At 39.4% G+C, this 12,556-nt stretch overlaps 1 protein-coding gene across 4 annotated transcripts in view; it reads left to right on the top strand.

Moving 5' to 3' along the window:
• The first annotated feature begins 2,308 nt into the window (after window positions 1-2,308).
• Window positions 2,309-12,556, top strand: part of LOC122556555 (gamma-aminobutyric acid receptor subunit gamma-2-like) — a 133,700-nt gene continuing 123,452 nt past the window's right edge. The window contains exons 1-4 of one of the 4 annotated variants that reach the window (XM_043703348.1): window positions 2,309-3,157; window positions 3,405-3,636; window positions 11,944-12,092; window positions 12,220-12,287. In XM_043703348.1, the coding sequence (XP_043559283.1) occupies window positions 3,518-3,636; window positions 11,944-12,092; window positions 12,220-12,287 (336 nt within the window). In that variant the 5' untranslated portion in view covers window positions 2,309-3,157; window positions 3,405-3,517. Of the gene's footprint in view, window positions 3,158-3,199; window positions 3,637-11,943; window positions 12,093-12,219; window positions 12,288-12,556 lie in introns of those variants that run through there. The other 3 variants (XM_043703347.1, XM_043703343.1, XM_043703346.1) reach the window with 3 other exon arrangements.

Raw genomic sequence — 12,556 nt, 5'->3', positions numbered from 1 at the left:
TCTTTCCTAATTGCATTGTAATTTCCCTTCCCCCAGCTGTAACTCTTGCTCAGTGGAGTATACCTATCCCTTTCCATCACTAAAGTAAACCTGACAGAATTGTGATCGCTGTCTCCAAAGTGCTCACCTACTTCCAAATCTAACACCTGGCCAGGCTGGTTACCCAGTACTAAATCTAAAGTGGCTTCGCCCCTTGTAGGCCTGTCTACATACTGTGTCAGGAAGCCCTCCTGCACACACTGGATAAAAACTGACCCATCTATAGTACTCATACTGTAGTGGTCCCAGTCAATATTTGGATAGTTGAAGTCCCCCATGACAACTATCATGCCTCTCTCACTCCTATCGAGAATCATCTTTGTTATCCTTTCCTCTACATCTCTGGGACTATTTGGAGGCCTATAGGAAACGCCTAGCATGGTGACTTCTCCTTTCCTGTTTCTAACCTCAGCTCATACTACCTCAGTTAACAAGCCCCCAAACATCCTTTCTACAACTGTAATATTGTCCCTGATCAACAATGCCAGAACTCCCCCTCTTTTACCATCTTCTCTGTTCTTACTGAAATATCTGAATCCTGGAACCTGCAACAGCCATTCCTGTCCCTGCTCTATCCATGTCTCTGTAATGGCCACAACATCGAAGTCCCAGGTACCAACACACGCTGCCAGTTCACCAACAATCTGTCCTGGTCCACTCACATTGGAACAATGGTCAAGAAAGCACAATAATGTTTCTAATTCCTCAGGAGTCTAAGGAAATTGAAGTCGAAAAGTGTGGCATTGGAAAAGCACAACAGGTCAGGCAGCAACCGAGGAACAGGAGAGTTGACGTTTTGGGCATCTAGGCTAAGAAAATTGTACAAAAGGACTTTCACCAATTTTTATAGATGCCCATAGAAAACATCCAATCTAGATCCATCAAGCATGGTATGGCAATCATTCTTCCCAAGATTACAAGAAGCTAGAGAGAGTCATGAACACCACCCAATCACGCAAACCAACCTTCCATTCATTGACTCCATCTACACTTCCCACTGCTTCAGGAAAGCAACCAACAAAGTCAAAGACCCCTCCCACCCCAGTTATGCTCTCTTTCACCATCTTCCATCCAGGAGAAGATACAAAAGTTTGAATATACGTATGAACAGATTCAAGAACAGCTTCTTCCCTGCTGTTGTCAAACTTTTGAATAGACCTCTCAAATGTTAATTCTGATCTCTCTCTCGCTCTGTCTCTCTGTAGTTTCTCGATGGCTGTAAAACAGTATTCTGCACTCTATTCTGCTACCCTGATGCACTTTATATGTTACAATCTGTCTGTACAACACTTTTCACTGTATCTTGATGCATGTGACAACAATAAACAAAGTCTTAGGGTTTGATTATTAAGCATAACTCATTCAAACCTACCCTTCCCATTTTATAATTTAACCCAATCAATTGATTGGATTTTATCTTTAAAATCCAATGTGATTACATTAACTCTGTTTCTCTCTCCACAGATGCTGCCAAACCTACTGATTGTTTCCACCATTTTTAAAAAGTTCATGTCTTTAACATTGCAATTTTTTTACTGTCTCATGTGATATGTATTTTCTACCTCATTTACACGTTCATGCTTCAGTCTTTGCGGATGGTGCCTAAAAATCCGTGGAACTGGTAATTCATCGCAAATCATTCAAATCTAGTTCCATCTTCACTTCTCTTCATGGCAACTGAACATAACACAGAAGTATGTAACAATGTGCTACTCTTTTAAAATTAGTTTTAGGGTCTTGAACAAGAGATTTTCACATAGATAGGATGACATATTAATGGTGAAGGAATAGCGGACATTGATGAAGAATTTGTTAGTCATATTCTAGATGTCATCATGGAGGTTTACACTGTAGTTGGCAATGTTCTTGCCTCTGGGGTGGAAATTTTGGGTTTGAATCTTATCCAAGGACTAGATCGGTAAGGAAGTTTGTTACTTTCCCAATGAAACAGATTGAATATATTCATGTGTAAATTCTTCCAGCACACATCATTAGGTAGTAAGAGCAGGAGATACTCTGGGTTAGTGGTATGACAGAAAGTTGAAGTCTTCACCATCATAATCCATAGCTCCACACTGAAACATGTATGTAAAAACCAGGACTCCTTGTGAAAATTGTAAAACGTATGTCATCAGCTTCTTTCTGTGGCAACTTAAGCTAAAAGGAGCATTTAATTGAATAAATTAAAATTAAATAAAGGAATACAACTTATTCATCCCAGGTGATCATTGGAAGTTTGTGATCTGAGGTCGTGGATAGCAACAACTGTTATTGTAGTGAACACATTAACTTAAAAATCAGTAAAGCCTTGGAATGTATTTTCATGACTGAAAAGCAGCTCAACTTGAATAGGTTTATTGGAAAACAAGCAGTGGTTGGGGCGAGCGGATAGAATCAGCTCCAGACAACTAAACTCTCATTTAGTTCGTGTCTGACATTGGAACAGCCATGTGGTAGACATAATAGTATTTGACTTAAAATTGTCCATTGCCAAGGAGTGGACGTCAGTCAATAAAGGGTTAGACCACTGAAGTGCGAATCCGTTTACGGAAATAATTGGACTAAAACTCGTTTTTTTTTTTGCAGTGATTGTGTTTGGGAATATCCTGAATTATCGTGTGTAACAAAATCCTCCATCCGGCCTGTCTCCGGACCCTTTCTGGGATGGGATCGTTCGGCAATGGGAACGTCAGTTTCAACTTGGATTATAGGCTCTAATAGTGCATTGGTAGTATCCCAATTCTGAACCAGGAGGCCCAGGTTCAAGTCCCACCTTCTCTCGGGGTGTGTCATTACATCTGTGAGCACGTTGATTAGAAAATATGTAAACTTGGATTACAAGAGGTTGTTATGACACACTTCGCCCTCTGTACTTCTCTCTCACTCTACCTCGCTATTTAGCCTTCACTGGGAAACGCATCCATTACAGATAGAGCAGCTACGTGCAATACCGAGCGATATAAAAAAAGCAGCCAGATCAGCAGCTTCTCCGACGATACTGGCGACTGTGACGATATATTAACCACAAATCGTGAATGTGATTGGTTTCAAAGGGAGGGTTCCTTTAATTTCTGAACTAACATCACAATTCCAAACCAAAGAGAAATCCGGAGTCAAGGTAAATATACACTTCTAATAAAGACATTATTTCTAAAAGCATAACAGAGAATCATGCCTTGGTGCTTTCCAGTGGGTTAACTATCGCACTGTGACTCTCGGATTGATTTGCAACAACAATTATATGACAGTGCTACGTTTAAAAACGCAATAAACTTATTTCTCGACTTGTTCCAATTGTAATTGTGTCATGGTTCGCCCGGGAGACGGTTGGACTGTCTGATCTGACGTTTCCAATTGCCTTTCAGCAGGCTGCCGAGCGCTTGCTGCTCGCCAACAATCAAGTGCAAGCTGTTTCGTGCTGCTATGTTGCTGTGTGGATATTCACGGTGAGAGAGAGAGGACCGAGTCGACGACACAGATGAAACGAGAGATGGCTTCTCGCAAAATACATCTCCAATGTCCCATCGTGTCAATCAGCGTCTCATTCCTCAGAAAGGTAGTCTTCTGGACATTTCTGATCGCGTGTCTTCCATCCTGGTAAGTTTTTGGAAATTGCCTTTCATTTTGTATGTGTATTAACGTCTTGGAAATACAATCAGATTGGAACTCTTTCTCTCCCTCTTGTAATCAGCGATTACTGCATTGGTGGCATTCCTCATCACACAGGCATGCATTAGCTTCCTATCAGGTGTTACATAGTTACGTTGTAATGGGTCATCAGAACTGCTTAAATTTAAACGTCGTTTTGTGACTGTTATATAGGTATAGCAACGACCCTTATTTCGATATTGTCCATCATTTTGCCTTTGGACACAATTAGGATTTCATTGTTCATATGTATGGTGGAAAATGAATCACACAGCATTCATCTGTTTTTTTTTGCTTAAAACAAGGATTGACATGAAGCGTTTGTATAGGATGCTAGAAAGGATGGTGCTGTTCGATCGTAGCCCCCTAGGTTCCGTTTAAAGGTTTTCTGTTGCAGCATTCTGTTCCCTGTTTTCCAGGGACGTGCATGTCCTCTTATATAGGTCATAGTTCCTCTCCAACGCTGCACATAAATAAAGAATTTCTCAAATGAAGGCAGATTTAGAGCAATCTTACACACGACACACAACTGTGTACTGTAGTATACATACTTACACCCAGTTGCCTACACAGACGCCCAGACACTCACAGAGATGTAAATGCTTTGTTTGACGATTGTATACGTGCAGTGAACGTCTCCTTCAATCCAGGTTGCACAGAGGCCCCCAATATAATGAAACGTCAGATGAAAAAGTGCTGCAAAGTCTTTTTTTTTAAATAAATGTGACTAAAGTAGAATACAGGTTTACTATCCTTAGAAATTTGCAGTTTTTAAAAAAACAAATCATTTGTGGGACATGTGCACAGTTGGCTGGCCAGAATTTATTGCTTGTCCCTTGCTCCTTGAACTGAGGAGCTTGCTATGCTATTTTAGAGAGCAGCTGAGAGTCAACCACGTTGCTGAGTCTAGAGTCTTGTGTAGGCCACACCAGGTGAACATGGCAGATTTCCTGCCCTGAAAGACATTAGTGTGCCAGGTGAGTTTTTCTGGCAGTCAACAAATCATCAGTGGATTCTTAATTCCAGATTTAAAAAAACATTCAAATTCCACCATCTGCCATGGCGGGATTCAAACCAAGGTCCCAGAACATTAGTTGACTCTCTGGATTAATAGTATCCCAAGAATAACACTGAGTCATGACATCTCCATGTTTGGGATGTTTGAGATTCCCATGTTTATCAATAGTGGGGGTTGGAGAATGAGATTGGTGAATGTTGCCTCTGGTTTCTTTGCATGCTTGAGAGATAAACTACTTTAAGTGTGTCTGCCCCACAACAATTAAAGAAGAAGCATTTGAAAAGCAAAGTGACACAAATTCCCCCCCCCCCTCCAGTCCAGTTACAGAACACAGATACCAAATAACATTGACTAATAACATTGTAATTGCATGTCATAGTTAAGTCACACAAAGATGACAAGAAGTAGGTCTCTTTCAACTACGCTAAAATAGCCATTGCTCAGGCAGTTATTGTAGGGGCCAGCAAGGAATGACAAAAACAATGAATTCAAAGCCTCTTGAAGAGAATGCCATGTTACTTTTCAATTAAACACTAGTCATACTGTTGTTGATTGGATGAAATCAGAAAAGTTGCTTTACTAGATACAATTGGACTCAATCATATTGGGAATCCATGGCCTAAAACCAGATAATATATGCATTTAATAAAATAATAGTCCCACATATGGAGAAAAGATAATTCAAAAATGCTTTCCCCTTGTCCTACACCATATTTTGAAATGCTTTCCTTAAATTGAGTAAAGAAGATCATATGGAAATAGTGTCCAAGATTATGCACTGAGCAATGCTCAAAAAATAGAAAAGTATTAATGTATCGTAAATACTAATTATATTATTTTCATCCATCTCGTTACAAAAATATCAGACCATCTAATGCAGTGTTTTGCTTTCTTCATTACTGATTTGTGTTCTCTTTAGACTGTGACTTATGATTTGATTTTTAATCCTGAAATTCTTTTTATATATGTCAAGCTTTGCTTTCTGGTCATTTTAAATTGTGTTTAATGAAGTATTAACATCAAGATGCCTGTCAAGCATGGAGAAGGTAGTTTATTTCTAGCATACAATTAATTCAATGACTATTACATACTTGTAATAAGTTCATATAGTGAGACTATCTTTAAACTCTGTTCAAATCAAATCAGTTAAATAGTCATTTAATCTTAATAAATAGAAGCATGCAGAGAAAGGCAATATTACCTATTCACTGACTATCCCACATCTTAAATTTACACCTTATATGGCAATTACATACTCCAACACCAGAGATTTGAAAACATCCCAAGGTGCTGCCTTTTGGATGAAACATTTGACAGTGGCCTCATCTCTCCTTTTTCAAATGGACATAAATGAACATAAGGCACTATTTCAAAGAGGAACAGCAATTTTCTCCAGTGTCCTGATCAAAATCTTTTCCTCAACTACAGTTGAATCATCGGCTCATTATCTCATTTCTGTCTGTGGGACCTTGCAGTACATAACCTGTTTGTCATAATTCCAACATCAGACGTGCGACTACACTTCACTGGCTGTATCGTGTTTTGAGATTTCCTAAGGTTGTACAAGATGTTATATGAAATGCAAGACTTCCATTCTAATTTAGAAAATAAAAATTTTAAAACTTCCGTTGTCACTTGAAATTCAGCGTAGTAAGTGATTTTTTAAAAGAAATTGCTCTTACGATGAGAGGATTGCCAACTATTTTGTCAAATCCCTAATTAAGCTGGTAAGGGTGGTGATGGATGCATTTTTGAGTTGCTGAAGTTTTTTTAGGGTGTAGGGACATTCACAATGCAGTTAAGTAGTGAATTCCAGGATTTTGACCCAGTAACACATAAGGAATATATTTCAAGTCAGGATTGTGTGTGGTGTTCCCATGCATCTACTGCACTTGTCCCTATTGTTGGTAGAGGTAGTAGGTTGCCTTTGGAGGAGCCTTGGTGAGATGATAGCCACTGAGCATCAGTGTTGGAGGGTTTGAATGTTGAAAATGGTGGATGGCATGTCAATCATGCAGGATGCTATGTCCTCAATGGTATTGAGCTTCTTGATTGTTGTTGGAGCTACATCCATCCAGGCAAGTGGATAGTATTCCAGGCTTGTGGAAGTGGGGTGATTGGCTCAGTACAGAATTCCTACCTTCTGACCTACTCTTCTAGCCACGTTACAGATATGAATGGTCCCATTCTGTTAAACACTTACTTTATGAAACAGCTAAAGATAGCCAGGTTCAGACATTGTCCTGAAAAACTCCTATAGTGATATCCTAGAACCAAGCTCTCTCCCATCTAAGAACTGTAACCATCTTACATTCTGCTAGGAATGACTTCAATAAATGGAGACACCAGTTTTGCCAGGGCTGCTTAATGCCATTCTAAGTAAAATACTGCCTTGATGTCAACAGCAGTCATCTTAATTCACCGCTTGAGTGCATCACTTTTGTTGATGATTTAATAAGGCTATCCTGATATCAGGAGCTAAGTGTCCCTTGTGGAACCCAATTGAAGGGTCAGTGAGCAGTTTATTCCTCTGCAAAAGCCATTTGGTGGCACTGTTATGACCCTTTCTGTCACCTTGCTGATGATTGAGAGTAGACTGACAGGACAATACTCAGCTAGGTTGGATTTGTTTTGTTTTATGTATACAAAACAGACCTGGACAACTTTCCACATTTGTTGCATAGATGCCAGTACTGTTGCTGCATTGCAACAGCTTGGTTAAGTGAATGAATAGTTCTAGAACAAGTCTTCAGCATCTACGCCAGAATGTTCCCGGGGTCCATAGCCTCAGCCAATTTTTGATATCATATGGAATGAATGATTTGGTTGAAAACTCACATCTGTGATGCTGAGGACCTGAGAGAAGTTGAGGTGAATCATCTACTCAACATTTCTGAATGAAAATGGGTGTAAATACTTTGCTTTGTCTTTTACACCAATGTGCTGAACTCCTCCATGATCATATTTGGTGTGCTGTAGCCCTTCTATCGTGTTTAATTATCCACTGTCATTCATGACTGAAGCCTTGCAGTCCTGCCCCATTCAATCTCATACATTGGCTGTGGAATCACATAATGCTGTTTATTACATGCGGCTTCCACTGTCTTGGCATGCAAACAGTTATTTTTTGTAGCTTCACCAGAATAACATCGATTATTTTATGAATGTCTGCTGCTGCACACTTCATTAAACCAATATGGATCTCCTGGCTTAACAGTAATGGGGGAATAGGGGCACATTGTAGCCATGCTGTTTGTGGCCCACGGTGCCCCATAGATCCCCAGGTTTGAGTTGTTGGATGTTCAAAGTAATTCAGCATGATGGTATTGCCATACATTACGATGGAGGATGTGAAAATCAAGTCACAATGAATCTGCAAAAGCTAGTTTGATGAGGACAAAGTTATTTTTTCTCTCTTGTTGGTTTCCTCACCAGTTGCCATCAATCCAATAAAGCACGTGTATCCTTTAGGACTGAGCCAGCTTGTTGCTGGTGGTGCTATTGAGTCACACTTGGTGATACACATTGCGCTCCCAACCCCCCAGCCCCCAATATGTTCCATGCCCTTGCCAACCTCGGTGTTTCCTCCAAGCTGTATTCAACATGAGGAGTACTGATTCATCAGTTGAGGTAGAGCAGCAGAAGTAATGGCATTAGTGACAATTAGCACTATTTAACTTAATGCCATGAGACTTCATGGGGTCCAGAATCAATGTGGATGACTGCCAAGGCATCTGCCTCCTAACCTGTGGTGAGTCTGACCTGTCAGTGGAAAAGATACACCCAGAAATGAGGATGAAATCACATAGGGTAGTTAGTAATACTTTGCAGGACTTTTATGTGTCAGTATGAAATATATCCAAATAGTAATGTTTTGTTAAGAGAGACAGCAATAAATATAAAACATAAAAAACCCACAGATGAAAGGAGCAGAGTGAATGTTAAGTCGATTTGCTTCTATGAGAAGAAGGAAATGTTAGAAATATAACATTTTATAGGTCAAATGAGAGATTGGGAAATGAAGAAAAGGGAAGAGTTCTGTTCCATAAACTCAGGGAAATTGAAAATACTGGACTGGCCATTCAGTCCTATTAGCCTGCTCCACCATTCAAAAGCATCATGGCTGATCATCCAACTCTGTACCCTATTCCTGTTTTGCCAATACTCTTCAATTCCTTTAGCACTCAGAACTGTATCTATTGCCTTCTTGAAAATATTCAATGTTTGACCTCAACTGCTTTCTGTGGCAAAGAATTCCACAGGCTCGGCATTCTTGGGGTTAAGAAATTGCTCCCCATCTCAGTTCTAAGTGGCCTATCCTGTATCCTTAAACTGTGAACCCTGGTTCTGTACTTCCTGCTCATTGTGGAATATTCTTCCTATATTTACCTTGTTAGTCCTGTTAGAATTTTAAAGGTGTCTCTGAAATTAACCTCCCCACTCCCATTCTTCTAAACTCCAATGAATATAGTTTTAACTGATACAGTCTCTCTTCATTCATTAGTCCTGTCATCCCAGCAATCAATGTGGTAAACCTTTGATTACCTCCACAGCCAGAACATCCCTTTCTCAGATAAGGAGACCAAAAATGTACAATACTCCAGGTGTAGCCTCATCAAGGCCATGTTCAATTACTGCAAGACATCCCTGCTTCTGTTCTCAAATTGTCTCATGATGAGCCAATGAACCATTTGCCCTCTTCACCAGCTGCTGCATCTGCATGCTTACTTTCAGTGACTAGTGTATAAGGACACTCACATCTCATTATACCTTTCTCTTTACCAAACAATTGCCATTTCAAACAATTTCACCTTCCCGTTTTTGCTACCAAAGTGGATAAGCTCTAATTTATTCACTGTATACTCTATTTGCTTACTAACTCATCTCATTCATGTTGAAACATCTCTGCGTCCTCCTTATAGTTTACCCTCTCAACAGCTTTATTTCATTTGTGAATTTGGATATATTACATATAGATCCCTCATCTTAATCATTGATATATATGGGGAATAGCTGGTGACCCTGTGGTACCCCACTAGTCACTTCCTGCCCCTGGAAAAAGATCTGTTTACTACAAGTTTGTTTCCTGTCTGTTAACTAGTTCTCAATTCCATGTGCTTTAATTTTACCTAATGTCTTATGTGGGACTTTTATTGAATGTTAATTGAACCTTCTGTTGCAAGATCATTGACTTGAACTTAAAATTTGGGCTGGACTTGACAGAAGATGGCACATACAAAGATTGGTTGTGAAGCAACCATCTTAAAGGCAACAGTAACATGCTGTGGATGGCCTGAATAGATGGATCGTGGTACCTCTCACTCTGCTGTCTAAGATGTACTGCCCTCGAGAGCTGCTGGCTAATCTGGCCAGTAGTTCTAGCATTCCCAGCAGCACCTCAGTGAAAACAGCACCAAGGGGAAAACAATAATGGCTTCCACTCTCTGGTAAATGTAGGATCTTTGGCTACCTGGATGTACCTGGTACCTTTGCAATAGATTTGGGAGAATGGTTTTGTTGACCCGGATGGGAGGCACAAAGTGGAGATTTCATCTTGGGGGTGTACCCCTGATGGGTACAGGACACTACCCAGTGAATGACCTCCCATGTTCACCTACCCACTTTATCACATCAGATGATGAAGAAGTGGAATGGGAAATCAGTGTGTTAATCTTGGGTTTTTGACTTGATGTCATCATGCTGGATTTTCTGTAAGTGAGGGAGGGCAGCAGTGCCGATTTTGGAAATGGAAAATCCAGATCCCTGTTTCTCTCAACAGACGTTTTGTGACCAGAGGAGTATTTGCTGCACTTTCTATTTTGTTAATCAGTTGAAAGTCTGAGAGAGAGTGAAAGGTGGGAGAGAAGAAGTAGTGTCAGGCAAAGGAAAGAAATCAAAGATATGTCAAAAATTGTTGCAGGAAGGAAAGTAATGCCCAGCTGCAAAAATAAGAAAGGACAAGGTTAATATTGTCGCATGCACAGAAGGGAAATAAGATAGGAGACAGATCCAGTTTGATATAGGCTGAACTCCATGATATTTATAAAGTTTGTAATGTGCCTAATTGAAATATGAGAAGCTGTTCCTCTAGTTTACATTCAGATTTCATTGAAACTCTGATGTGAGCCGAGGATGGAGAAACCAATGTGAGAGCAAGGTAGAGAATTAAAATGGTCAGCCAATGGAAGCTGAGGTTTATACCTGTGGACTGAAGGAAGGTGGAGCACAAAGGCATCACCCAACCTGCATTTGGTGTCCTCGCAGCAAAGCAGACTGCACCACATGGGAATAGGAATAGGCCATTTGCCCCTTAAACCAGCCATGTCATTGCATAAGAATGTAGCTTGTATGATTGTAATTTGAACTCCACATTCCTACCTACCTCTGTTAACCTTTCACCACTTTACTTCTCAAGAATCAATCCATCTCTTCAAAATATCTAGATACTGATTCTACAACTAAACAAGCCTGAAAGAATTTCAAATCTGTTAGGTAATTATGAAGGCAACAGTCCTGTAATCTCAATCTGAGGGTCTCCTTACCTGCCCTAGTTTTAGCCAAACTGTCCTGTCTGTGACCAATTATCACATCAGAAAACCTTATTCCAAGGGCTGCTCAGCTGGACCACCTTCTGGAATAAAATGTTAATTTAATGTCCATGTATTAATATCTATATCAGCATTCCATAAAAGTCACTAGGTCTAAATCCTGCAACTCCCTTCCTAATACCACTGTGAGTATCCCCACAACTCAAGGACAGTGGGGGTTGAAGAAAGCAGCTCACCACGACCACCAGGAATGTTAACCCAGCCGGTGATGCCAACATCCCAGGAACACATTTAAACTAAAATCTGGGTTGGAGACTAATTGCTGGCAAACTCTATGACATTCTGTGAACAATTTTTTAAAAATCTCATGTCATAATTCTAGCTCTTCTACATTAAATTATTGAATGCACCATTTCTCTGTTGTAATTTGAATATGAAATGAAGTAGTCCTTAAGAACAATCTCACCATCAGTGGTTGCATTCTCACTTATCTCTACTCTTCCTGTCTGTTCTGGCTGTGTTAATATATTGTGTGATAAAGCAGATGTAATGTGAAAATTGTGGGAAGAAATTCTGACATAACTGGTTTGTGACAGAAAGTCTCTTACAAAATAATATTTTTCTCTAGTTGTATCTTTCTTTTGAAAAATGTCTTTTTCTTTTTTGTATATTTTCTTTCAATTTATTAAGTTTGGGAAAAAGTGACGATGAAGACTATGAAGATTTGATACTTAACAAAACTTGGGTATTGACACCAAAAGTTTATGAAAGTGATGTTACTCTTATTTTAAACAATTTATTGGAAGGGTATGACAATAAACTCAGGCCTGACATAGGAGGTAGGTGGACGTGAGTTCCATTTATGCATGTTTCATTGTTGACTTAAATTTCATATTTTTCAAAATTATATTTACTTGCAATTGGAAAAGAAGTCAAATGCTAATAAATTACAATGTTTTGTTCCAGTGAAGCCAACAATAATTGGAACTGACATGTATATAAATAGCATTGGCCCAGTGAATGCTATCAATATGGTAAGTAATATGATTATTAATCTTAATGTTTGTGTATGAGTTCTGAAATTTTAATCATGTTAAATTCTGAAAGATTTAGAACTGCAATTTTTTTTAACAATTTGAATTGTAAGAACATAAGAGCAGGCTTGTCAGTTGTTCAACCTGACTTCTCATTCAGTAAAACAAGCTAATTTGATTTTGATCTCAACTCCACTATACTGCATGCCCCATAACTCTTGAGTTTTCTGTTAGATCAAATATCTGTCTAACTCAGCTTTGAATATATT

This window comes from Chiloscyllium plagiosum, chromosome 14 (assembly GCF_004010195.1).
Source record: "Chiloscyllium plagiosum isolate BGI_BamShark_2017 chromosome 14, ASM401019v2, whole genome shotgun sequence".
Taxonomy (NCBI): Eukaryota; Metazoa; Chordata; class Chondrichthyes; order Orectolobiformes; family Hemiscylliidae; genus Chiloscyllium; species Chiloscyllium plagiosum.
Note: the sequence above shows the minus strand (reverse complement) of the source record. Positions and strands in the feature narration are given on the sequence as shown.